This window comes from Pseudorca crassidens, chromosome 12 (genome assembly GCF_039906515.1).
Source record: "Pseudorca crassidens isolate mPseCra1 chromosome 12, mPseCra1.hap1, whole genome shotgun sequence".
Classification (NCBI taxonomy): Eukaryota; Metazoa; Chordata; class Mammalia; order Artiodactyla; family Delphinidae; genus Pseudorca; species Pseudorca crassidens.
In genome coordinates, this window is record NC_090307.1 from 62,980,214 (window position 1) to 63,002,909 (window position 22,696).

Here is a 22,696-nt window from a genome sequence, read left to right on the forward strand (position 1 = left end):
GTCTGGTGGTATCTGCGGCAGGTGACAGTCTTTACTGAGCTCATGGTACCCACTTCTAAGTGACCCATTCATCAGTTTGTAAACTAATAGTAGTTTTGAGAACCACTGGCCTTTGGAATTTCAGTCCCACTGCTTGATTTCGCCACTCAGCTCAAACCAGAACTACTGTATCTAATAAGTTTATATATAAATAATAGACACAAGCAGGGTCATACGGCCAAGACTGATAAGACTGAAGTCTCAATGTCACTGAGACTAGGATCTGATTAAAGGTGACGAGTGGACAGATTCTTTGCCCAATGCAAGGAAGGAAACCCCCTCATTTCCTGATGTGGGCCGTGCTGCAGTTGTAAAAATTGATTACAGTTAGACCAGATGAGGAAGGTCCCATCCAGGTGTTTCTGGCCTAGGCATCCAGCCTTTACCTGATGCCACAGCAGAAAACATTTTGCAGACTTCCCTGGTGGCACAGTGGTTAAGAATCTGCCTGCCAATGCAGGGAATACAGGTTCGATCCCTGGTCCGGGAAGATCCCACATGCCGCGGAGCAACTAAGCCCATGCGCCACAACTACTGAGCCTGCACTCTAGAGCCCACAAGCCACAACTGCTGAGCCCACGTGCCACAACTACTGAAGCCTGCACTCCTAGAGCCTGTGCTCCGCAACAAGAGAAGCCACTGCAATGAGAAGCCCGCGCACCGCAACAAAGAGTAGCCCCCGCTCGCCGCAACTAGAGAAAGCCCGCGTGCAACAACGAATACCCAATGCAACCAAAAATAAATAAATAAATAATATTTTAAAAAGATATTAATATTAAAAAAAAAAGAAAACATTCTGCCACTGTCGGCAGCACAACCGAAGGAGCCCTACCTGCCTCTTTATTTTCTGCTAGAGGGAAAACTAATTTTGACTGGACGGGGTAAGAGATGAATTTCTAGTGGCCTCCAAGGGGTGCCTCCCTGAGACTAGATTCCGTTCCAGGACAACAGACACCTGGCACCTGGCTGCTGTGGACACGGTCCAGATGATGGAAGTGGTCAGGAAATCAACATCTCTGACAACACAGGGAGCATCTTTCCTAGGCCAGCCCCGCACCCTCCTTCCTCCTTCCCGCCTGGGAGTGAGGCCAAGGGGGGCGCTGAGGACGGCAGGTTCCTGCCCTTCTGTCTTGTCCATAAAGTGAAAGGAGGACAACCCCGGTGTAGAGTGACCGGGAGCACGGGTGCTGGGCCAGGCTCCCCCGGGCTCACATCTGGCTCCAGTGCTGGCTGGTGAGGGGACCTTGGACACATTGCCTCAGCTCTTATGCCTCAGTTTCCCTATCTGTAAAACAGGACAGTAATAATACCCACCCTTATAGCACAGGGAACTATACTCAATATCTTGTAATAACCTATAATGGAAAAGACTCTGAAAAAGAACAAAACTGAATCATTCTGCTATATACCTGAAACATTGCAAATCAACTATACTTCAACGACAAAAAAAATAGAGAATAAAATGATCCTTGGGATGTAAATAATAATAATAATAATACCCCCCATCCCCCAGCTCATAGGTTTCTGTGCGGGTTCCATGAACTGCCCGGAGTACCATCCGGTTATCGTTACCGTGATCTCCTGGCACTGTGATGAGCCTCCTCCTCATGGCTTTGGGCTCACAGGCGTCTTCCTCCCCCTTTTCTGCAGCTGTGAGGTGCGGTCGGGCCCCGAGTTCATCACCAGGTCCTACCGGTTCTACCACAACAACACGTTCAAGGCCTACCAGTTCTACTACGGTGGCAACCGCTGCACCAGCCCCACCTACACACTGGTGGTCCGCGGCAAGATCCGCCTGCGCCAGGCCTCCTGGATCATCCGTGGCGGCACCGAGGCTGACTACCAGCTGCACCGCGTGCAGGTCGTGTGCCACTCAGAGGCTGTGGCGGAGCGGCTCGGCCAGCTGGTCAACCGCACGTGCCCTGGCTTCATGCCCGCTGGGGGTCCCTGGGTGCAGGACGTGCCCTATGACCTGTGGCGGGAGGAGGGCGGCCGCGAGTGCACCCGGGCCGTGAACTTTGCCATGCACGAGCTGCAGCTGGTCCGCGTGGAGAAGCAGTACCTGCAGCACAACCTGGACCGCCTGGTGGAGGAGCTCTTCCTGGGTGACATCCACACTGACGCCTCCCAGAGGATGTTCTACAGGCCGTCCAGCTACCAGCCCCCGCTGCAGAATGCCAAGGTACCCCTCACACCCTGCATAGCCCCTGGTGGGGCGGGGCTCTGCATCATGGAGGGGCTGTTGGGGGGGACGGGGGCGGGAGGGCTGCAGGTTGGGTGGGGGGACACGTAGCCCAGTCAGGAGGCCTGGGTGGGCCACCGCCTTGCTCTGTGATGGGGCCTCGGTTTTCCTATTTGATGAGGGTGGTGGTCCTAGGACTGGTGATGCAGAACAGCCTTGGTGGTCGTCCTCAAAAATTCCTAAGGCTCCCTTCTGCCCTGACCCTCTGGGAACTTCTTCTGTGAGTCTAAGAGGAAAGCTTGCAGGAAACGTGGAGATGTTTAACCTATCTGGGAAGATGCCCAGCAGGGATCCTGGCCCTGGGGCCGGGGGCAGGGACAGTGCTGCTGTCCTGGGGCTGTGGACCCTTAGAACCTCCTGTTTCGTCTCCACAACGACCCTGTGAGGCAGTGACGACCACCTCTTAGCAGAAGAGGGGGCAGCTGAGGTGCGAGGGGTGGTCTCCTGCCCAAGGTCACTGCTTGGTGAGTTTCAGGGCTGGAACTTGCCCCCAAACCTTTCCCCAGACCCCACTGGACTATTTCCCCAAATCCCACACTCTTCCCATCAGACTAAGTGAGAAATCACTGTGACCCGAGGGGAGGATGGAGGGGGCAGGAAACAATTAAAACCTTCTAATGTTCTTTTCTTAAATGATAGTCCCTGTAATTACACTTGGAATTCTCCAGGCATTTCCTTCCCACGGGCTCAGAGTCCGTGTCTGCACGTAACAGGGTCATTACCACCGCAGAAGCTGGGGAGGCAGGAAGGGGGCCTGGGGGGCAGCGGCTTTCTCCCACCATCAGACCGGCCCACCATCAGACAGGCTTTTCTGGACTCCTTTCTAGAACAGCAACTCTCCAGTTGCAGGGCTTGTCCAACTTTTGTTTGGTGGTTTATTTGTTTTTAAAGCATCTGTTTTCTTCTCAGTCCTTGGAGCGCGCTCATGCCTGGTGAGGGTCCTGCTGGTACTGCCCCCGCCGGACCACTCGGTTGTCTTCTTTCTGTCTGTTACCGCGAGCTTGTGTCGTGAAAGTTGCCTTTATGATGACTGTGGGGCGTCTGCCAGGAGGCCGAGCGGGCAGGGAGGCTTCCTCTGGATGCGCATCTCAGGGACATCCCCTCCCCGTGCCGAGGGGACGCTGGGCTCCGCGCAGACCCCGGCCAGGTCTGCTGTGCTGTGCCCTGCGCGTTCTAGAGGCGCCAGGTGAGGCAGGGCTGCGAGGGAGAGGGCGGCCCTCCTGCCCCGGGGACCTCAGGCGTCCTCTCAGGGAGCGGGCGGGCAGTGGGCTCTGCCTGCTTCACAGCCGATGCAGAGGCACCGAGATGGGACTCTGCCTAGGGCCCTCCAGGGCGAGGGCCCGGCTTCTGGGAAACGGAGGAACCGTCGAGGGACCTTTGCAGGTGGCCACCTTATCCAGACACTGCAGCTTAACGACGCTTCTCTGCAAACTCCTGGTGTCAGGTGGCAGCGAGAACGGGATTTTCAGACATGCATCTGGCTTTCTATGAGCACAGTCGAGCCAACATTCACATTATCTCCGGGAGTAGGGGTGTCGTGAGTGAAAACGGTCTGCAGCTCATCCAGAAACCCCATGGGAGCCAGAGCCCTGACCCAGCCTGGCCTGAGCCTGTGGGAGGATCCTCCCAGGAGCAGAGCCTTCATCCCTGCTCACCTTCCAGCGAGGATGCTGGTGAGTAGGGTGGCCAGGGCCCAGGAAGGAGAGAGGAGGCTGGATGGAGGCCCCCTGCCCAGAGGAAGCAGCAGACAGCCTGGACCAACTGGCTACCACTCTGAACCTGACCTTGGGCTGTTGGTGCACGTTGTCGGGTCCAGACTCCGTTTCCTCACCTGCGGATGCCCACGTGGGCTCTTTGATCTCTTGAGCTCTCCTTAGGCCTGGAAAAGAAAGGAGTACCCACAACCACCTTTCTTGTCTTACCTCCGTCTCTGCCACTCCTCTCACTCCCATTCTCTCTTCCCTCCTCTGCAGGGGCAGTTGTGGGACCGTCTCCCCAGATTCTTAAGAAGTAAACTCTTTAAACCCTAGGCCACAATCCCTCATTCAAGAAATATTAAGGGTGGAAAGAACCTTGGATCTTGGAGATTATCCAGGACACACTGTTAAGCTTTTTTGTTTTAAAGGAAGGTACAGAATAGCATGAACAGTGTGGTGCCATGTGTAAAGCTAGTAATAGAAGAAGAAGGTAAGCTGAACCGGGAGCCAGTGTTTCTGCAGTGGAACAGCGATGGCCTCAGAGGAGGGGGACAGTGTGGCCGGGGGAAAGATACTTGTCACCGTGAACGTTTCTGTCCCTGCTGTGACTTGTGCTGTGATCTTATACTACCCAAACTCCATCACCACGCTCAAAACAGATTCCAAAAAGGCAGGATTCTGAGGCTCGGAGGAACGCTGTGGCCACAGAGGAAGCCGATGAAGAGGCTGGGCGGACGCAGGCCGGCATCCAGGACCTGGCCTGTGCTCTCCCCCGAAAGCCGGCCCAGGTCCGCGTGGCTCTGGGAGCTGAAAGGACCCGTTCTTCTCCTGTTGTCCCTGGCGTGTGCATCCTGGCCTGCAGTGAGCAAGCAGTCAGGAAGTTTTGAGATCCCTCCCCAGGCCGGCTAGGAGAAGGGATCAGTGGACTTGGCCGCTGGTGCCTTTCCAAAGCCCCAGGTGCTGCCTGCCCGCTGGGCTCCTGCAGACCACCCGCCCCCCGGGAAGGAGGAGGGCTGGGGGCGCATCCGGACAGACCACAGGCCTCGCCAACCCCTCTGAACCCTTCACCTTCCCTAATCGCCGGTCCATAGAGACCTGGCTGAAAATTAGTTTAAATGCTAAATTGAGTTTAAAACGACTAGTCTCAGCCCCTCTGGAAACGGGACACCATGTAAAAATAGAGATTTTAAATCAACTTGATTTTCTAGGCTTTATACAGCTTTGCTGTGAGGTTCAGAGCCCTTCGGCAAAAAAAAATGATGTTTGAAGAGAATCAGGTGAGCTGCGAGGATTCTTTCAGGATGAAGTTGGCTACTCTTCATTAAAAAAAACAGGACCCCCTAAAATAACCCTGAAAGAAGATGCTTTGCTCGAATCGAGTTTAGCATCAGGGCAGCCCTTACCCTCTGCCTGGATTCCTGTGCGGTGGAGGGTTAGCCAGGTGCCCTCTTTCCTTGGCAGAATCAAAAGTAATTAAGAGCAAATGATTGCTGGGGTCATTGGAAACGCCAGGGCCTCAGGATCATACTTGCAAGCAAGCAGAATTGGTCTTTTTCCAAAACCCTGCACTGATGAGGCCACAGGGCCGTAAATCAAAGGGCTTGCCTGCAAACCAGACCGCTCTCCCCAAGCCACGTCTCTGAGAGAGCCTGCCTGGAACACCGATAGTGGGTGGGGCTGCCCGTCGGAGGCGGAAACACAGCAGAGTGTTTTGGGGTGCCGGACCGCTGGGAGGAAGCAGGGGTACTCGTGTGCTTTCTCTCCTAAGTTCCCTGCAGGCCTCTGGACTGTGAACAGTCGTTTGTTTTTGAGGGAGCTTGTCTTTCCTAGCCTCCTCAGAGCATGTGAGAAATACAGATTTATGGTGACATCTGTGACATCTGAGGGACTTTGGACCACGTGGCTGTGGACATTGGAGTTTCCGCCCAGCTCCAGGAGGCAGCTCTGCAGCAGGAAGGGGTCTCTCCTTAGGCATGTGGCTGGTGTGGCTCCCGGCGGGGTGGGTAAGTGGGTGTCACAGGTGCACGAGTAGAAGGATCCAGAAGCTCACGGAGGAATCCCTGTCCCTGCTCTTTCTGTCAGTGCAGGGCAAAGAGAAGAGGGTTTTGCGGAGGTGACGGTACTCAGAAGAGGTGGTAGAGGACCGGGGCCTTCAAGGAGTCATGACCGAGACAGTGCCAGAAGCCCACCTTATGTTCAATCAGTATGCCCCTTGCAGAAAACCGTGACCCTGCCCCCAGCCCGGGCATTCACTGCCAGGCCGCACGTGCTGCCCGCAGGATGAAAAAAGAGCCGGCGATGGGGGTCGGGTGATGGGTTCTGGCCTCCGAAACGCTTGCTCACGTGGACATTTTGTTTGGGTCGAGATATAAAGAGTCACACGATTGCCACACTGCACAGCTGCTGGCCTCTGCTGTGAGTGCAGAAACAGTTCATTATTTTTCCTGATTCCTGAGTGCAAGATTTTTATTTAAGGAGTCAGCAGACCAGGAAGTCATTGTCAGGGACAATGCAAGTGGTAAACATTTCATCCCTTAAAAGTCCAGAAGCTGAGAGGACAGCGTGAACACCTGGGCGGCAGGAAATCGACCATTGGAGAGTCTGGGTCAAGTCCTGTGTGCGGGGCATTGGCCACCGTGGGCAGAGGGCAGGGGAGAAGGGGGCCAAACGTGGGGTCTGCTGCCTTTACAGCCAGTGTGATTATGAAGATGAGTCTCCTTCAACTCTTTAAATACGTTTAAATTAATAGGAGGGGAAGAAACAATCAAACAAGTAAAACTTAATCAGCATTTTCTTCTGAAACCATTCTTATAGTCATTTGTATTGAAGAACCACCTTCTCATGGTCCTTTTATCGAGCTCTGGGCTCTGTGCAAAGTGTGTATGTACAGGCAAGGTGGAGATGAAATTATCTTTTATGTGATTTACCGGAAAGGCCTTTGGGAGCTCACATCTCAGAGTCTAAACTTCACGGAAATCCCATTTCTAGAAAATGCAGTGCTGCTCCCGGGCACCCACCGATGCTCCTTTTTCCCTCCAGGAAGCGGTGTTCTGTCGGTTCCGCTCGCAGAAGACCTGGCAGCCAAACGCAGGCCCCGAGGAACCGGCCATGCCTCTCTTACCCTTTTCCATCGTCCTTCCAGCCCGGGCCCCTCTGTGGTGGTTGCATCACAGCTACAGGGTTGCTGTGCAGAGTCCTTGTGAGGCTAAGTCCTTCTGTCCTCAACGCCTGCCACCTGCTCCTGGCAGGCGGTGGCCAGGCTGAGGGGGTCCGAGCGCTGCCGTGTGCATGTGGCATTGGCTGCGCCGGCCTGGCCAGACACACTGCCAGCCTCTGGGTGTGGCCCCAAGGCTGCGGTTACAGAGACCCAACCTGTGTGGCCACGGCCATTTCCCCTACTTTCTTCTGAAAGGGGAATCATCACGGCTCCTTTGGGAGGTCAGAATGAGCCCGAGTCCACAACATCCCAGGATCCCAGCTCTGAAAGGCACCCCAAGAGGCCCCTCCCACAAGACGGGCAGCACTCACTGTTGTGATGAATGCTGGCTGCTCTGTTCACTTTGTTGCGTATCCGAGGACAACTTTCTAACCATCCATGAGCCCCTGAGCCATGAACCTGTATCACACCTGCTGTATTCTCCTAGGTGTCGTGGGACATAGGAAAACGGGAGGGCGCTGGTCTTGGCCTCAAATACCTACCATGTCACGGAGAGGAGCCGGGAAGGATGTCCGTGTAGAAAGCCCTACCGTAGGGCGTCTGCAGTTCAGTCACACACGTGGTGAACGGCACTCGGGAAGACCGCTTTCAGCATCATCCTTGGCCATCCGTGGAGGTTTCTTCCTGAGAAACGTGACCCGGGGGAGCAGAACTCTAGGAAGGGGCATTTCATCATCTATCCCCATTTCTCCTCCTCAAACAGAACATTTAGCCCAAGAAATGTCTCATGCAGGCTGCTTCTCTAGTTGACTTATTCACGACAAGATCACGTCAAGTAACTTTTTCCATTCTGGGAAGATGCTGGGAAACAAGTGGATCCGTCAGCAAATGCTGACAAACCAGCTCTCCAGAAATAAATGTTGGCGGGGAACAGGGCAAAGCCTAGAGAACCGTGTCAGTCATCGGCCAGAGAGGACCTTTTCAAGGGACCAGAGCCCTTGGTAGGGAGACGTGTGTTCCTTGCAGACCCCAGCCTAAGGGGCAGCCTGGGGCCGGAAGGGAGCACTCTGCAAGCCCCACAGCCGAGTTCTGTCCCAGATCCCTCCGAACCATGTCGTTCTCTCTCTCTCTGTGCTTCGGTGGCCTCATCTGTGACGTGTACTGTGGTCTCTTTGGGAGACTGAGAAGCGTAAGAGACGATGTACTTGAACTTCCCCAGCATCAAACGCCCTGTACATGCAAACTGTGTTATTTAACTGTTCCCAGGGCCGGGCCAGGATCAGGAAGCACAGTGGGAAAAGCCCCCTCTGCCTAGGACATTGCTCACTGATAAAATGTGATGTTTTAGAATAAGCTTGATTTCTTTCTTAAGAGATTAATAATGGTATAGGGATTCCCCACCCCCACCCAGGAATGAAAGCTTTTTATAGTTGGTGTAAAGAATAGCAGCAAGGAACACGTTCTGGTCCCTCGGCTCTAGCCCTCAGCTTCTTGTGCACAGGAACCCTGACGTTAAAATAGCCTATCTGAGATGCAAGGGAGGGAGCGATGTGAAGCCTAACGGGAGAGCCTGGGAAAGACGGCTTCTCAGATGAGACCCATGGATCAGAGCATGGACCAAACAGAGTAACTTCATGAAGCAAATGAGATTTCATGGTACAAATCACTCTTCATGTTGAAAAACTCTTCCCCTTTCGTCATTGTGAATGGCCGCTGTTTGAGAAAAGCGTCTTGGAAAAGAGAAACTTTAGAGCCAGTGTGATATCTAGGCCTTAATTTCTGCTTCTCCATGGTTGTTCCTGTAGGTCTTTGGGGTTTTATTCAAGCCAAAGAGAGTGGTAATTAAGAGCAGAAATCAGATTTTTAAAAAATCTGTCCACATGGGCTTCCCTGGTGGCGCAGTGGTTGAGGGTCCGCCTGCCAATGCAGGGGACACGGGTTCATGCCCGGGTCCGGGAAGATCCCACGTGCCGCGGAGCAGCTGGGCCTGTGAGCCACGGCCGCTGGGCCTGCGCGTCCGGAGCCTGTGCTCTGCGGCGGGGGAGGCCACAGCAGTGAGAGGCCCGCATACCGCAAAAAAAAAAAAAAAAAAAAAAAATCTGTCCACAAGACAGAAAGGTGTTCCCTTTATCCAACGTTGGCTGAAACTGTCCCCTTGTTGACAGCATCCACAGAGAGGGCAAACCTCCCACACTGACTTATGACATCTTTGTTTCCTTAATGCCAGCCAGAGAGTTGGTTAAAACGGTAACTAGTCAACTCAACAACAGCAAAAAGCAACCCGATTAAAAGATGGGCAAAGGACTTGAATAGACATTTCTCCAAAGCAGATGTACACATAGGCCATAAGCACATGAAAAGATGCTCAGCATTTCTAATCATGAGGGAAGTGCAAGTCAAAACTTCAGTGAGGTAGCACATCACACTTATTAGGTTGGCTGTTATCAAAAAAAAATAATAATAATAACGACTGCTGGTGAGGGTGTAGAGAAATTGGAACCGTCGTGCTTTGCTGGTGAGACTATACAATGGTGCAGCTGCTGTGGAAAACAATATGGCAGGTTCTCAAAAAATATTGAACATAGAATCACCATATAATCTAGCAATTCCACTTCTAGGTATATACCCAAAAGAATTGAAAGCATGTTCTCAAATAGATTGGACACCCATGTTCATGGCAGCATTATTCACAATAGCCAAAAAGTGAAAGCAACCCAGGTGTCCATTGACAGATGAATGCATAAACGAAATGTGGTCCATCCATATAGTGGAAAACTCTTCAGCCTTAAAAAGGAGGGAAATTCTGACACATGCTACAACATGGATGAACCTTGAAGACATTATGTTACGAGAAATAAGCCAGTTACAAGAAGGACAAATACTGTATGATCCCACTTATATGTGGGCCCTCTAGTAGTCAGATCCATAGACACAGAAAGTAGGATGGTGGTTGTCAAGGGCTACGATGGGGGGTGGGATGGAGAGTTGTATTCAATGGTGATCGAGTTTCAGTTGGGGAAGATGAAAAAGTTCTGGAGATGATGGTGGGGGTGGTTGCACGACAGTGTGAATTACTTAGATGGGAAGTTTCATGTTATGTACGTTTGACCACAATGAAGTAAAGTAGCTAGTTCAGGAATTTGGTGAGACCAATACCCAAAGGGCAGCTTCCTCCCACTCCTTCCCTACCGATGGGTGACAAGCTTCCCTGAAACTACCCGGCCTGCCTTTCTCTGCTGCCGACCAGAAACCCTTCAGCCGGGACCATCTCTCGCCTGAAGGACCACAGCCCAGCCAGATACTCATCTCAGAGCTCAGGACCCGTGCCCTGTCATTCTTAAAGAAAAACACCAAACTCTAGCGTGTTGGGCATGGAACAGCCTGGGCCCCACGTTGGTGCCCCCTCCCCTCCGAGCCGGTTCGTTTTCTGAAGAGCAGTTGATCCCTGGTGTCGTCCGAGCAGTGGCTCTTGCAAGAACTAAGACCCCTTTTTCCTGCCCCGCCTGCTCAATCTAAGAAGCTTTCTGGGCACTTCCTGAATGATATTGGTATTTGAGAAAACAAATCTTTTCAGGGATTGAGGCTCGTGTCTTCCTGGAATGGTCAGAAATGAAGTGGTCACAACTGATGTTTTTAAATTCCCAAATCACATATAGCGAACCGAGTGGTGGGGAACAGAAAGAAGGGGATGGAGGCTGGGTCGGCGTGTAGGGACCTGCAGTGCACGTGGGCTGCATAGGATCTGCTCAGTGAGTGAGTGTTGGGGGGGGGGGGCAGTCAGCAAGCTTCCAGCTGGCGAGCTCCCAGTGGAGTAACTGAGCCATCACTCCTCATGGGTGTTTTGGAAGCTGCCTGGCGTATGTTCTCAGAGGTTCCTCTCTCTTTCCAGGGCCGTCTCCTGCACCACTCAGTGTGCTGGCTAACAGGTACCGGCACCAGATTTCCCCCTCCCCCGTCCTGTCTGTGAAATCTCAGAGACTTGAGTCTGAGTACAGGGCTGGTTTCACACAGACCATGTGGGGCTGGGGCATGGGAGCAGGGGCAGCAGGTACAGTTTGATCAAGGTGCTGATCGTGATAACGCTTGTTAGCCATTAAGGAAGGGGCTACTTCCTGGGTGTGGGAGTTAATATGATGTCACAGAAATCACGTTACCTTTCCATCCCAGACTTTCAGTAAAAACCCCCTTTTGGGGTAAAAAATTGGAACCTTCGCTTCCTAGTAGTTTACAAGAAAATACATAGTGGCAAAATTACTGAATTCAGTGATGCTTTTTTTTAACTAAATTTGTGTCTTTTTCACCCTGTTATGCATTTGAAAGATAGTGGCACATATAGCAGGAGCCGTGCCATTTGTTTGGTCTTCCCACTGAGTGCCATGCGCGCGTGCAACCCCATGCCGAGAAACTTCTCCTCATGGTGGTTCTGGGAGCCCGAGTGGGACCCACCTTAGTCTAATCCTCATTTCTTATGGTATTTAGGCCCAGGGTCCCCAGCTGCAGTCGCTGGCCTGTGGATCTCCTGCCAAGGCCGGAACCATCTCTTTCTGTGCAGTTAAGTGCAGGCCTCGTGGGCTGTGTACACGTGTCCTTCCTGTCTGTTTCCTTGCTGTAGCTTGCAGATGGCTCACTGCTGACCACGGGCTGCAGGGCACTTTCTCCCGTGTGTCCCAGAGGCCTTGGTAGGAAACTGTAGGCCCACAGACGCATGGGCCCCGGGACAGCGGGGCCTCTGCACTGCCTGTTTGATCTCATTGTCCGCAGGCCCCGAACAGACCTCCTCTCCCGTAAATAACAACTCCAGGCTCAGCTGATGAGCACAGGGACTGTCCGCGGGCGCTGAGCTGTCCTGGGAGGAGAGTGTGGAGGGGGCGGCTGGGGAACCCTGGCCCCCTGCAACCTACTCTCCCAGGCAACCCAGCCTTCAACCAAAGAACCGCTGTAGCCCTGCATGCCGTCAGTGCCGGCGATGGAAAGGCCTGGAGGTTTGGATTTCTGCCCAGAAAACAAGTACCTGCCTGCCCGAGTGGCCACCTGTCAGTCCCTGTCTACAGGCCAGGAGCTGCTGGACCAGGAGCTGCTGCACAGTGGGCCCCGGGCAGGGGCAGGGCCAGTGTCGCCCTCCTGCCACAGCGCCGGGCACATTCACGTGGGCCTCTAGCGTGGCTGGTGTCTGGCAGCCCGGGAGGCTTTACAGACCTGCATGGGAGGGGGAGTAGTGGAGATGCCCACTAGTGGAGATGCCCCTTCTGTGGAGGCAGCCCTGGCGCATGGGCCTCTGGTGACTTGGGTCCAACAGTGGATGGCAGTCTGGGCAAGGAGCTAGCTCCTGTGTCTCCAGACCTGGCTTTTTGTGTGAGCCCCGAGCCCTCCAGGCAAACAGCATCTACGTGGCTGACAGTGTCGGGCCCCCCTACTCTACTCGGAGGAGGTTTTCTAAGTGGCAACCCTAGACAGCCCTTGTGCCAGGTCCATGTTGGTGCTATAAGCAGGCCCGGCCAGAGAGGCGCTCCCGAAAGACGGGGCGGCCACTCTCTTGCACTGATTAGATGGTGTGAAGCTGTAAAGCAGGAAGCATTCAGAGCCCATAAACCATCCAGGCCTCAGGCCAGCAGACGCAGGTAGGGACAGGAGTGCCCACGGCCTCTCCGGGCCTCTGCTCTTGCCTCCTTTGGGGCTGTGTCCTTCATGCCTCCTTCATGGGGACCTCTGCCCTCACTACACAGTGCCCTGTGTCACCCACGGCAACTGGAGTACTGTCCTTTTTTTTCTTTTGTGTCTCATACTTATTTTTAATGGAAGAATCTAGTTGTAAAATACGCGTCACATAAAATTTACCATCTTAGCCATGTTTAGGCGTCAGTTCAGTGACGTCAAGGACATTCACATTGTCATACGATCTTCATCTCCATCTGGCCACGAACTCCCCACCCCAGCCCCTGGTAACTCTATTCTGCTTTCTGTCTCCATGGATTTGATGACTTGAGGTCCCTCCTATAAGTGGGATCGCACAGAATTTGTCCTTCTGTGACTGGCTTATTTCACTCAGAATGATGCCCTCACGGTTCATCCTTGTAACAACATGTGTGTCAGGATTCCCGTCCTTTTGTGAGGCTGAACCATAGTCCAGTGTGTGTCTAGACCACGTTTTGATGATCCATTCAGCCATCGATGTACATTGTGTTGTTTCCGTTTTTAGGTTATTGCAAATCGTGCTGCTGTGAACGTGGGTGAACAAATACCTCTTTGAGACCCTGATTTCAGTGCTTTGGGGTATAAACCAGAAGTGGGGTTGCTGGGTCCTAAGGTGATCCTTTTCCACAGCAGCTGCACCCCTTTACGTTCCTACCAGCAGTGCACGAGAGTTCCAGTTTCTCCACGGCCCCGCCAATGCTGTCATTTTTTGCTCGTTCTGATAGTAGCCATCCTAATTGGGGTGAGGTGATGCCAGCCTTTCTTTTTGAAATCAAGTGTCCGGGACAAATGGTCTGAAAATGTAACAGGATTCTAAAGGGGGTCCAGATCACAGCTGAAATATTTAGGCAAGGCTCTACTGTTAGCCAAACACACTATGTACTTGTGAGCACACGCAGGCACACACACCCGGTCTGTGGCTCCAGTTGCCCCTGGGGTTCCCAGGTTACTGGTGGCGGTGCCTCAGGGGCTGCCGGCGCCTCTGCCGTGAGCCCCGTCGAACGCAGCGCATGCGCACTGCTCTCATGGAGACGTTTTTTTCCCCCCGTGTTTGTGTTTTGGCTCCAGAACCACGACCACGCCTGCATTGCCTGCCGCATCATCCACCGGTCGGACGAGCACCGGCCACCCCTGCTGCCCCCCAAGGCGGACCTGACGGTGGGCCTGCACGGCGAGTGGGTGAGCCAGCGCTGCGAGGTGCGGCCCGAGGTCCTCTTCCTCACGCGCCACTTCATCTTCCACGACAACAACCACACCTGGGAGGGGCACTACTACCACTACTCCGACCCCGTGTGCAAGCATCCCACCTTCACCATCTACGCCAAGGGTCGCTACAGCCGCGGCGTGCACTCCGCCAGGGTCATGGGTGGCACGGAGTTTGTGTTCAAAGGTAGGGCTCCTGCCCCACACCCCATACCCCGAGGTCACGGCAGCAGTTTGGGGACGTGTTTGTGGAGGCGGAGCCAGGGGCAAAGGGCATCTTCTCTGCTAGGGATGTTGGGGAGTGGACTGCCTGCCTGCATCGTTCTCTGCAGCCTCGGAGCTGGCGTTAGTGACGCCCAGGTGCGCAGAGTGTGCGCGTCGTGCCCTTGAGAAGATGCCACGTGCTTGCAGGCGGGCGGGCGGTATGCCTGGTGATCACCTAAGTAAGGCAGGTAAAGGGTGACATTCTCCAGGCTGCAAGGCTGTGAGCAAGGGGTGGTGGGGGCCTTGTGATCTCTATTTCTAGACCTTTTTTAAGCTTGTGCATCTTTTTAGGAAGGTGTCAACCCTGTCATGGACAAATAAGAGGGTTGGCCTAGATACCCCTCCCAGGATAGCATCCTGTGATTCAGTCCATTTAATATGAAGTATTTCTGCCAACCCAGATAAGCCCTGGGGCATTTTACTGCCCCCCCCCCCACCTTAGGGAGGAAGATTGGCTCTAGGGACAAAGGGCCTTTGGTAGCTGTCGCCCAGAGAACAGCTGTCTGGGTCTCAGTCCCCTCCAAAGCTCTCACGTGTACGCAGGATATGGGCCCCTGGGAGAGCCTCAGAAGCGTCCTCTACAAGGGCTGGGATTTCCTTTGAGCAGATTGGAGCAGATTTTCCTTGCTTGCAACCTTATTTATTTTAGTTGCCTGATGTACGGGCCAGTATAGACTGCTCACTAATATAGGTGTCTGACACCAAAACTATTTAAAAACCTCAAAACCTATTCGTAAAAACAAATGCCAGTTTTCGTTGAATACTGTGTCCATCCCAAAGAGCAGTGTCTTCACAGGAACGGGCTTGGTCAGCTGTAGTCTGGGCTCAGCATTTACTGCCAGGTGGGCTGGACTTTTCCTGTGGCGCCTTCAGGGTGCTTGGTGTGGCCACCGGTCACGTCCAGACATGGAACCTTTTCCATCTGAGGGTCTTTTCTGTGGGCTACGGTCTGGTGGGTTGGTCTGCAGGCTGGGTTTGAGAGCAGAAGCCTATGAGGCTTGGTGCCCCCGGCATCCTTGAATCACGGAGCTGTCCTGTGTCCTTGGCAGTGAACCACATGAAGGTCACCCCCATGGACGCAGCCACTGCCTCGCTCCTCAATGTCTTCAACGGGAACGAGTGCGGGGCCGAGGGCTCCTGGCAGGTGGGTGTCCAGCAGGACGTGACCCATACCAATGGCTGTGTGGCACTGGGCATCAAACTACCTCACACGGAATACGAGATCTTCAAGATGGAGCAGGATGCCCGCGGCCGCTACCTGCTCTTCAACGGCCAGAGGCCCAGCGACGGCTCCAGCCCGGACAGACCCGAGAAGAGAGCCACATCCTACCAGATGCCCTTGGTCCAGTGTGCCTCCTCGGCGCCCAGGGCTGAGGACTTCTCTGAGGACTCCGGGCAGCATCAGCACCGGAGCCGGGCACCCGGGAGCGGCCCGTGTCCCCTGCTGCTGGCTGGGCTCACTGGCCTTTGGACTCTGCAGCCCTGGCACAGTCTTGGATAGAAGCGCTTACAGAGTTTGATTTTTCCAAACCAGGATGCCTTACAATTTACAGATTTTCTTTACAGAAAGAAAAGACACTTCTTCCTCGGATGCACTTGAGCGGCTGAGAACAGTCCTCCTCCCCCGCCTGGCCCCCGCCCGCCTGGCCTGAGTCATGAGCTGTTTGAAGTTTTGGCTTTGAACTGCATCCAGTCGGATCCCAGGCCTGGGCGTCCTCACCATATAATTGCACTTTAAGACCACAGAGAGGTTCAGGCGAGCGTGTTGGCAGCGGGAGCAGGGTAAGCGCTCCATCTTCTTTTCTTCCTCTTCGTGATTATTGCATTTCGGGGGGGACTGAGGAGAAACAAACAGCAGCTTCAGCTTTTCCTGCTGCTTCACTGCGGTTGCTTTCTGCTCCTTTGAGCCCGTTTCACTCTCCGAGTTTTCCAACCTGGAATGCAGTGCAGAGTTGGTTTGGGACTGCGATCCAGACACCTTTGATGAAATAAAGAAGAGATAGGGGTGCAGGAAAAGACACTGGTGTAACGGAACCACCTTGACAGCTTTATGCAAAAAGAGAGCAAATCCACACTTTCAAATGTTGAAAAGTATCTGTAATTAAAGTTTCAGAGTCATTTAAACGTTGGTTGTTTTAACTTGTTGGGAGATGTTGATGCTGGTCTCTGGGTGGCTGCAGGATGCATGCTGCTCTTACCTGCCCGGGGGACAGGGTGGTGGAGTATGTGTCAGATGGAGGCTGTCCCGCTACAGACGGACAGGAGCAGCAGTGCAGGGAGGGTGACGGTGCGTGATGGTGACCCGAGTGACGCAGTGCCCATTCGGTCTGGCCTCATCTCCGTGGGACCCCATCCCGGCTCACGTCGTGTCTGGAGCTTCACTCTGTCATCTCTGTCACTTCAAAGACCAAGACTCAGAGGCCATGCGTGGGCGCCACGGGCCTGGCTGTGCAGAGAAGGCGGTGGGGGGATCCTAGCCAGCTGCCCCACGAGACCATCCACCCTCCTCACTGGACGGGCCGGCCCGACCCGGCTGTGTCACTGCAGAGGGTCTCAGGCCACCTTCTACAGAGTCTGTGAGGGTGCACGAGTGACATCTGCATGTCACTTTGGATTATTACGAATGGTGCGCTCAGGACGCCAAAGGTGGTTGCCAGGGGAGACCGATGGAGGGAAATGGTGAGTAAACGACAGAAAGCCTGGACATAACTAAAGACCAGTGTGGAAACCACGGTCAAGGTCTAGAGTCACACCTATATTTAAGAGTTACCCTTACGAGATGCTGTGATGTTAAGTTATAAGTGGGGCATGGAGGACCACAGTGCTTTACCTCTAGATGATATTTGATGTTGTGGTTGAGGGGGTTTATTCAAATGAAAGTACTAACTTAATGTCTGCCAAGTTTATAAACAGAGATGTCAAAAATACTCCCACAATACACATTTTACCTGTGGGTCTATTTAATTAATACTAATGCTATCTTTAAAGAATATAATAAAATTATGTAAAAAGCGATGATCACTGCTAGAGAATACTTCAGTGATTTACCATAAAAGTGATAGGTTTATAGCCACGTAATTCGCAGCCACTCACCTGGACTTAGCTATTCACACTGTTTAAACGTACACTCCACCTATGTATACACACACATAGGTATATATACCCAAATATATGGGCATTAACGTGTGTACAGTGTGTGACTATATGTATATGTGTCTTAGGGATGACATGAAATTCACTTTCTGATCCACTACAGAGAATGACCAGTATAGTTTATTCACAGATTATTGTCAGTTGGATTTATGGCTGTTACTTACCATCTCACCACATACATCACGTCCTAAAACTAAACCGCCTGTGCAGCCTATGAAGATCTTCATTTTAAGTGGTTTCCCGTCACCTTGAAGAAACATAATGACCAATCTCTAAGGTTTGAGAGCTGGAAATTTTAACTCAAGACCAAGATGCTATCTCTGAGGAAGGAATGGGTGACTCTAGAATATTCCATGACAAGCAGAAAATACTCCATGACAGGCACTCGGGCCCTGGCAAGTCTACCCCTAAGTTAGAAGTGGGTGGTTCCTGTAACTCCGAGATTTGGGGGAGGTAGGGAGTGAATATAGGACAACTCTGCTAGGTGTCGTTGGCCTCTGGGGACTAGACTTCTCGTCCCCAGAAGCAGGCCGGTCAGGCACAGGGTCAGAAAGTTGAACCTTGGGCAACAATGCAATTTGGTTGTGATCTAGGCTTCAGACTCTATAAAATCCAGTTGACCCTGGACTCAGGAAGGAGTTTCCTAGGGTCCCAGTGTCTCCTGTACAGAACGAAGGGAGTTTGTTCAGACAGGACAAGCCCAGCCGTCTGTCCTAGAGGAACATCGCCCATCATGTCCAGCATCTGGAACTGCCGGGCACCGTCCATCCTAAGTAGTCCGTCTCCGGGTTCCCGTGCTGTGCAGCCCACCAGGGTGACTCTCTGTGCTGCTCAACACGAAGGATCCCTGTTAGAGGAGCTGGCAGCCCAGGGCATCCTTGGTGGGGCCTCATACCCACACCTGATGGAAACAACTTGAGTGTAAGAGTCTTGTGGTTCCTGGTTGAAGGAAAAGCTTTACGATAGTAAGAGCGCTGTTCTCTAGTCCACCAACTCTTTAAATATATTCTTGAAAACAAAGATGATGTTCACAGCCGTCCATAGAAACATCACGATGTTTTATTTTAAATGGTACAGCCCATCCCTGTAACACATACTGGGTCCCTGGCAGTGGACTACAGAAGCCAACAGACAGCATGTAATTAGGTATTTCAGGACACTGTCCTCAAAGGGAGATGCTGGACCACCTGAGTTGGGGTGGGGGAGAACGGGTGGTGGGTGGGACAGGGAGAGCAGGTCCTCTCTTTTCTCCCCTGCACAGAATTTTCTGGCCTTCTTGACACATCTGAGGGTTCATGAACCCAAACAGCCTTCATTAGGATACAACTGCAAATAAGAGCAAATAAAGGCAGCTGGATAATAAATGTTTCCCACTGATTTCTAGGTTCTGGAGAAAATGCATAAGCATTCTTTTCATACCAGTAGGAGAATCACATGTCCTAAAATACCAATTGAATTATTCAAATCCCTATGATGGTCCAAGAGTGTTTCTGGCTCACAGGGTAGACAATTGCTGATGTATTTGGAGCCCCTGTTTTATCGCAACCCCATTTCCTTGGTGTCGTTAGGCAGAATAAACACTATCACAAGGAAGAATATTGGCCAAGTCATGACCTCCAACTTCTCATTGGCTAAGATGTGACGGAGCCGACACTTAATACGGCAGCATCCCTCTGGGGGAGACTGAATTGACACCTAGTTGTCAGCCACCAACGGTGTGAGGCCGGACAAATACATCTCCTTTACTCAAGCTCACTGCCCACTGGAAAGCGAGTCTCAGGGTCTAACTAGTGCCTCTCATTCAAAGAGCAAGGCCATGGTTTCCATGGATGCATTTGGGTCTCTTAGTGTCTGCCATTTGTTGTACAGCCACCACTGTGGCCCCTACGCCCTGGAGAATACCACCCAGAAATCCCATCCCCCTTCATTTAAGGAATCCCATCCCCCTTCATTTAAGGAATCCCATCCCCCTTCATTTAAGGAATCCCATGTAGCTGTTACATTGGAATTCAGAGGGGCAAGGGTTCGTGGGCTCAGAGAGCCACATGGTGCAGTCTGTTGTGTGTGAGGGGTGACTGTGTGTGGGCTTTTTTGCTGTTGGGTTGTAGGAGTTCCTTCTATATTTTGGCTATTAACCCTTTATTAGATACATGGTTTAAAAATGTTTTCTCCAATTCATAGGTTATCTTTTCATTATATGAATAATCTTAACTAAGGAAGTAAAAGACTTGTACGTTGAAAACTATAAAACATTGATGAAAGAAACTAAGGGAGGCACACATAAATGGGAAGACATCCATGGTCATGGATTGGAAGAAATAACATTGTTAAAATGGCCATACTACCCGAAGAGAGCTGCAGATTCAATGCAATTCCTATCAAAATCTCAATGGCATTTTTTTCAGAAATAGAAAAAACAACCCTAAAATGTATGTGGAACCATAAAGGACCCTGAGTAGCCAAAGCTATCTTGAGAAAGAGCAAAACTGGAGGCATCACATTTCCTGATTTCAGAATTTATTGCAAACCCACAGTCCTGTGGGGTACTGACACAAAGCCAGACACACAGTCACCTGGTCTCTTGACAAGGGTGCCAGGAATACACAAGAAGAGTCTCTTCAACGAATGGTGTTGGAAAGGCTGGATATTCACATGCAAAAGAGTGAAATTGGGCCCTTACACCATAGACAAAATAAAACAAAGCAAAACACAAAGTCAAAATGGATTCAAGGCTTAAACATAAGACCCAAAACTGTTAAACTCCTAAGAAGAAAACATAAGGGAAAAGTTTCATGACATTGGTCTTGACAGTGATTTCATGGATATGATTCTAAAAGCATAGGCAACAAAAGCAAAAATAAACAAATGGATTATGTCAAACCAAAAAGCTTCTTCACAGGGCTTCCCTGGTGGCGCAGTGGTTGAGGGTCTGCTTGCCGATGCAGGGGACACGGGTTCGTGCCCCAATCCGGTAGGATCCCACATGCCGCGGAGCGGCTGGGCCCGTGAGCCATGGCCGCTGAGCCTGTGCATCCGGAGCCTGTGCTCCTCAACGGGAGAGGCCACAACAGTGAGAGGCCCGCATACCGCAAAAAAAAAAAAAAAAAAAGCTTCTTCACAGCAAAGAAAAAAATCAACACAGGGAAAAAGCAACCCATGGAATGAGAGAAAATATGGCAAACCATATATCTGATAAGGGTTAATCTCCAAAATACATAAGGAACTCCTACAACTCAATAGCAGCAGCAAAAAAAAAAAAAAACCCCAAAAGCCCCCCAAATAACTTGCTTTAAAAAATGGTCAAAGGATTTGAATAGACATTTCTCAAAAAAAAAAAGTTCTGTTTTCTCTTCTCTGACTATTTTTGCTGTGGAAACAACTGGATGATGTCATTAATGAATGGTATAAACATGGAAGTGCAGACTTTACAAAAGAGCTGGTCAAAGATGAGAAATAGCTCTGATTTCCAAACAAGAGTCATTTCAATAGCCAAGGAAACAAAGTCCCTGGTACGATAAAATGCATTCTCTAAAGAACCTTCTTTGAGTTTGTTCCAGCACAAATGTCTACCTACAGTATTCATAGCAAACTCCAGCCAACCTCTGCATTTCCTTATTAGCTTGAAACTAAATGGCAGGAAACACCCAGGGGCACCAATAACACTTCAGAATCTTGTGCCAATTTCCAACTGGGTAGACAGTCCTGTAGAGCTAGTCTCTTAATACTTTGAAAAATTCCATTGAAATGAGAGATTACAAACTTGAAAGGCAAGTCCTTTTGTGCATCAATAAATAAAACATCAAAGTGATGATTGATCCAGAGATAGGCAGAAGTCGCGTGTCATTTTCAGCATAATAAAGCAGAGAATATGAATTCACATGAGCGGCCTGATTGGAAATAAAACAAACCATGCTTTCTGTTTCTGGAGTAACCTTTCTCCCCAGGAGTGATGGAGGCCTTAACACCATGGTACTTCGCCCACTTGTTCACTGGTGCCTTGTGTCTCATAATTTTTCCAGACCACAGAGAGCCAGTAAGTTATCTTCTCCGTTACAGTTCACTCAAAGAGCGTCGGGATATTGGAGAAAATGGTGGTGATAAAAATTCACAGGAACTCTGTGCAAAATTTGGCCACACATGCAAACGTCTATGAGCGAACAAGTTTAAAAAGTTACTCATGCTGTACACCTGAAACTAACACAACATTGTTAATCAACTCGGCTCCAATATAAAATAAAAAATAAAATAAAATAAAAACAGTTATTCAACCTGTTATTGTAAAGTCTGTGAAGTCCCAGCATCTTCCTCCAGGCCGATTACACAGCCCAGCTGCTTTTTACCAGGAGTCATGCTACACAGCACAGTGGTGCAGGCAGCTTAGCTAATCCTAGGTGGCATGACTTACATAAATTACTCTAAGGTTCAAATGTTTATTTTGATTATTCTTCACTTATTTTAACATGACCAACATGAAGTAAACCAATCGTTAGACTATGCCCTTCCACCATCTAGGAATAACAATTATGTCGCAACAAATAGAGGACTTTACACTCAAAGAAAATTTAGATCTATCTAGTTCTATCACATACCCAGTGCAGTGACCCCCTCGGTGCTGAAACTCACGAAGCCATCCAGGGTCAGCTTGAACATTTCCAGAAACATTGCTGAAACCTCCAAGGCATGTCATTCCATTTCTGAACACTTGTAATTCTTTAAAAATTCTTTCTAATATTGGGATGAATATTAGACCCTAGTTCCACCCAAGACCCTAGTTCTGTCAGAAGAAATTAGACTCTTTCTCCACTTGACAGACTTCCAAATAACTGTTCTCCCCAATTCTTTTCTTTGGTAAAGTTTTTTCACACTTTCCTAATACGATTTGCATCCGGTACTGCAAATCATTGCTCCATTCTTTCTTATTTAGTTAAGCTTCAGTTTGGAAAATTAACAGTTCTCTTAAAATACTGAATAAAATATCATAGATATAGATGGACCAATGAAAATAATATTATTACCACTACTTCCCCTATTCTAGACCAACTCTGGTGGAATCAATAAATTATAGTTTTAAAAAGAAGACATTCATTTTTGGCACTGGTGTCCTTAAATATTTAGAAGTTAAAATTTTATGTTGCATGGCATAGAAATGTCGGGACTCAACAAACCATTGCTAAAAGAAACTTGAGAAGAATCAGATATTTTTTAATAAGGAAATAATTTAGGTACGTATTGGTTGCGTCTATCTAGAAG

At 50.7% G+C, this 22,696-nt stretch overlaps 1 protein-coding gene across 2 annotated transcripts in view; it reads left to right on the forward strand.

Moving 5' to 3' along the window:
* APCDD1 (APC down-regulated 1) overlaps positions 1–16,417 on the forward strand; it is a 30,541-nt gene extending 14,124 nt beyond the window's left edge. The window contains exons 3-6 of one of the 2 annotated variants that reach the window (XM_067699721.1): positions 1,690–2,221; positions 11,615–11,686; positions 13,895–14,216; positions 15,343–16,417. In XM_067699721.1, coding sequence (XP_067555822.1) covers positions 1,690–2,221; positions 11,615–11,686; positions 13,895–14,216; positions 15,343–15,794 — 1,378 coding nt within the window. In that variant the 3' untranslated portion in view covers positions 15,795–16,417. The remainder of the gene's footprint in view (positions 1–1,689; positions 2,222–11,614; positions 11,687–13,894; positions 14,217–15,342) is intronic. The other variant, XM_067699722.1, reaches the window with a different exon arrangement.
* The last annotated feature ends 6,279 nt before the right edge of the window (positions 16,418–22,696 follow it).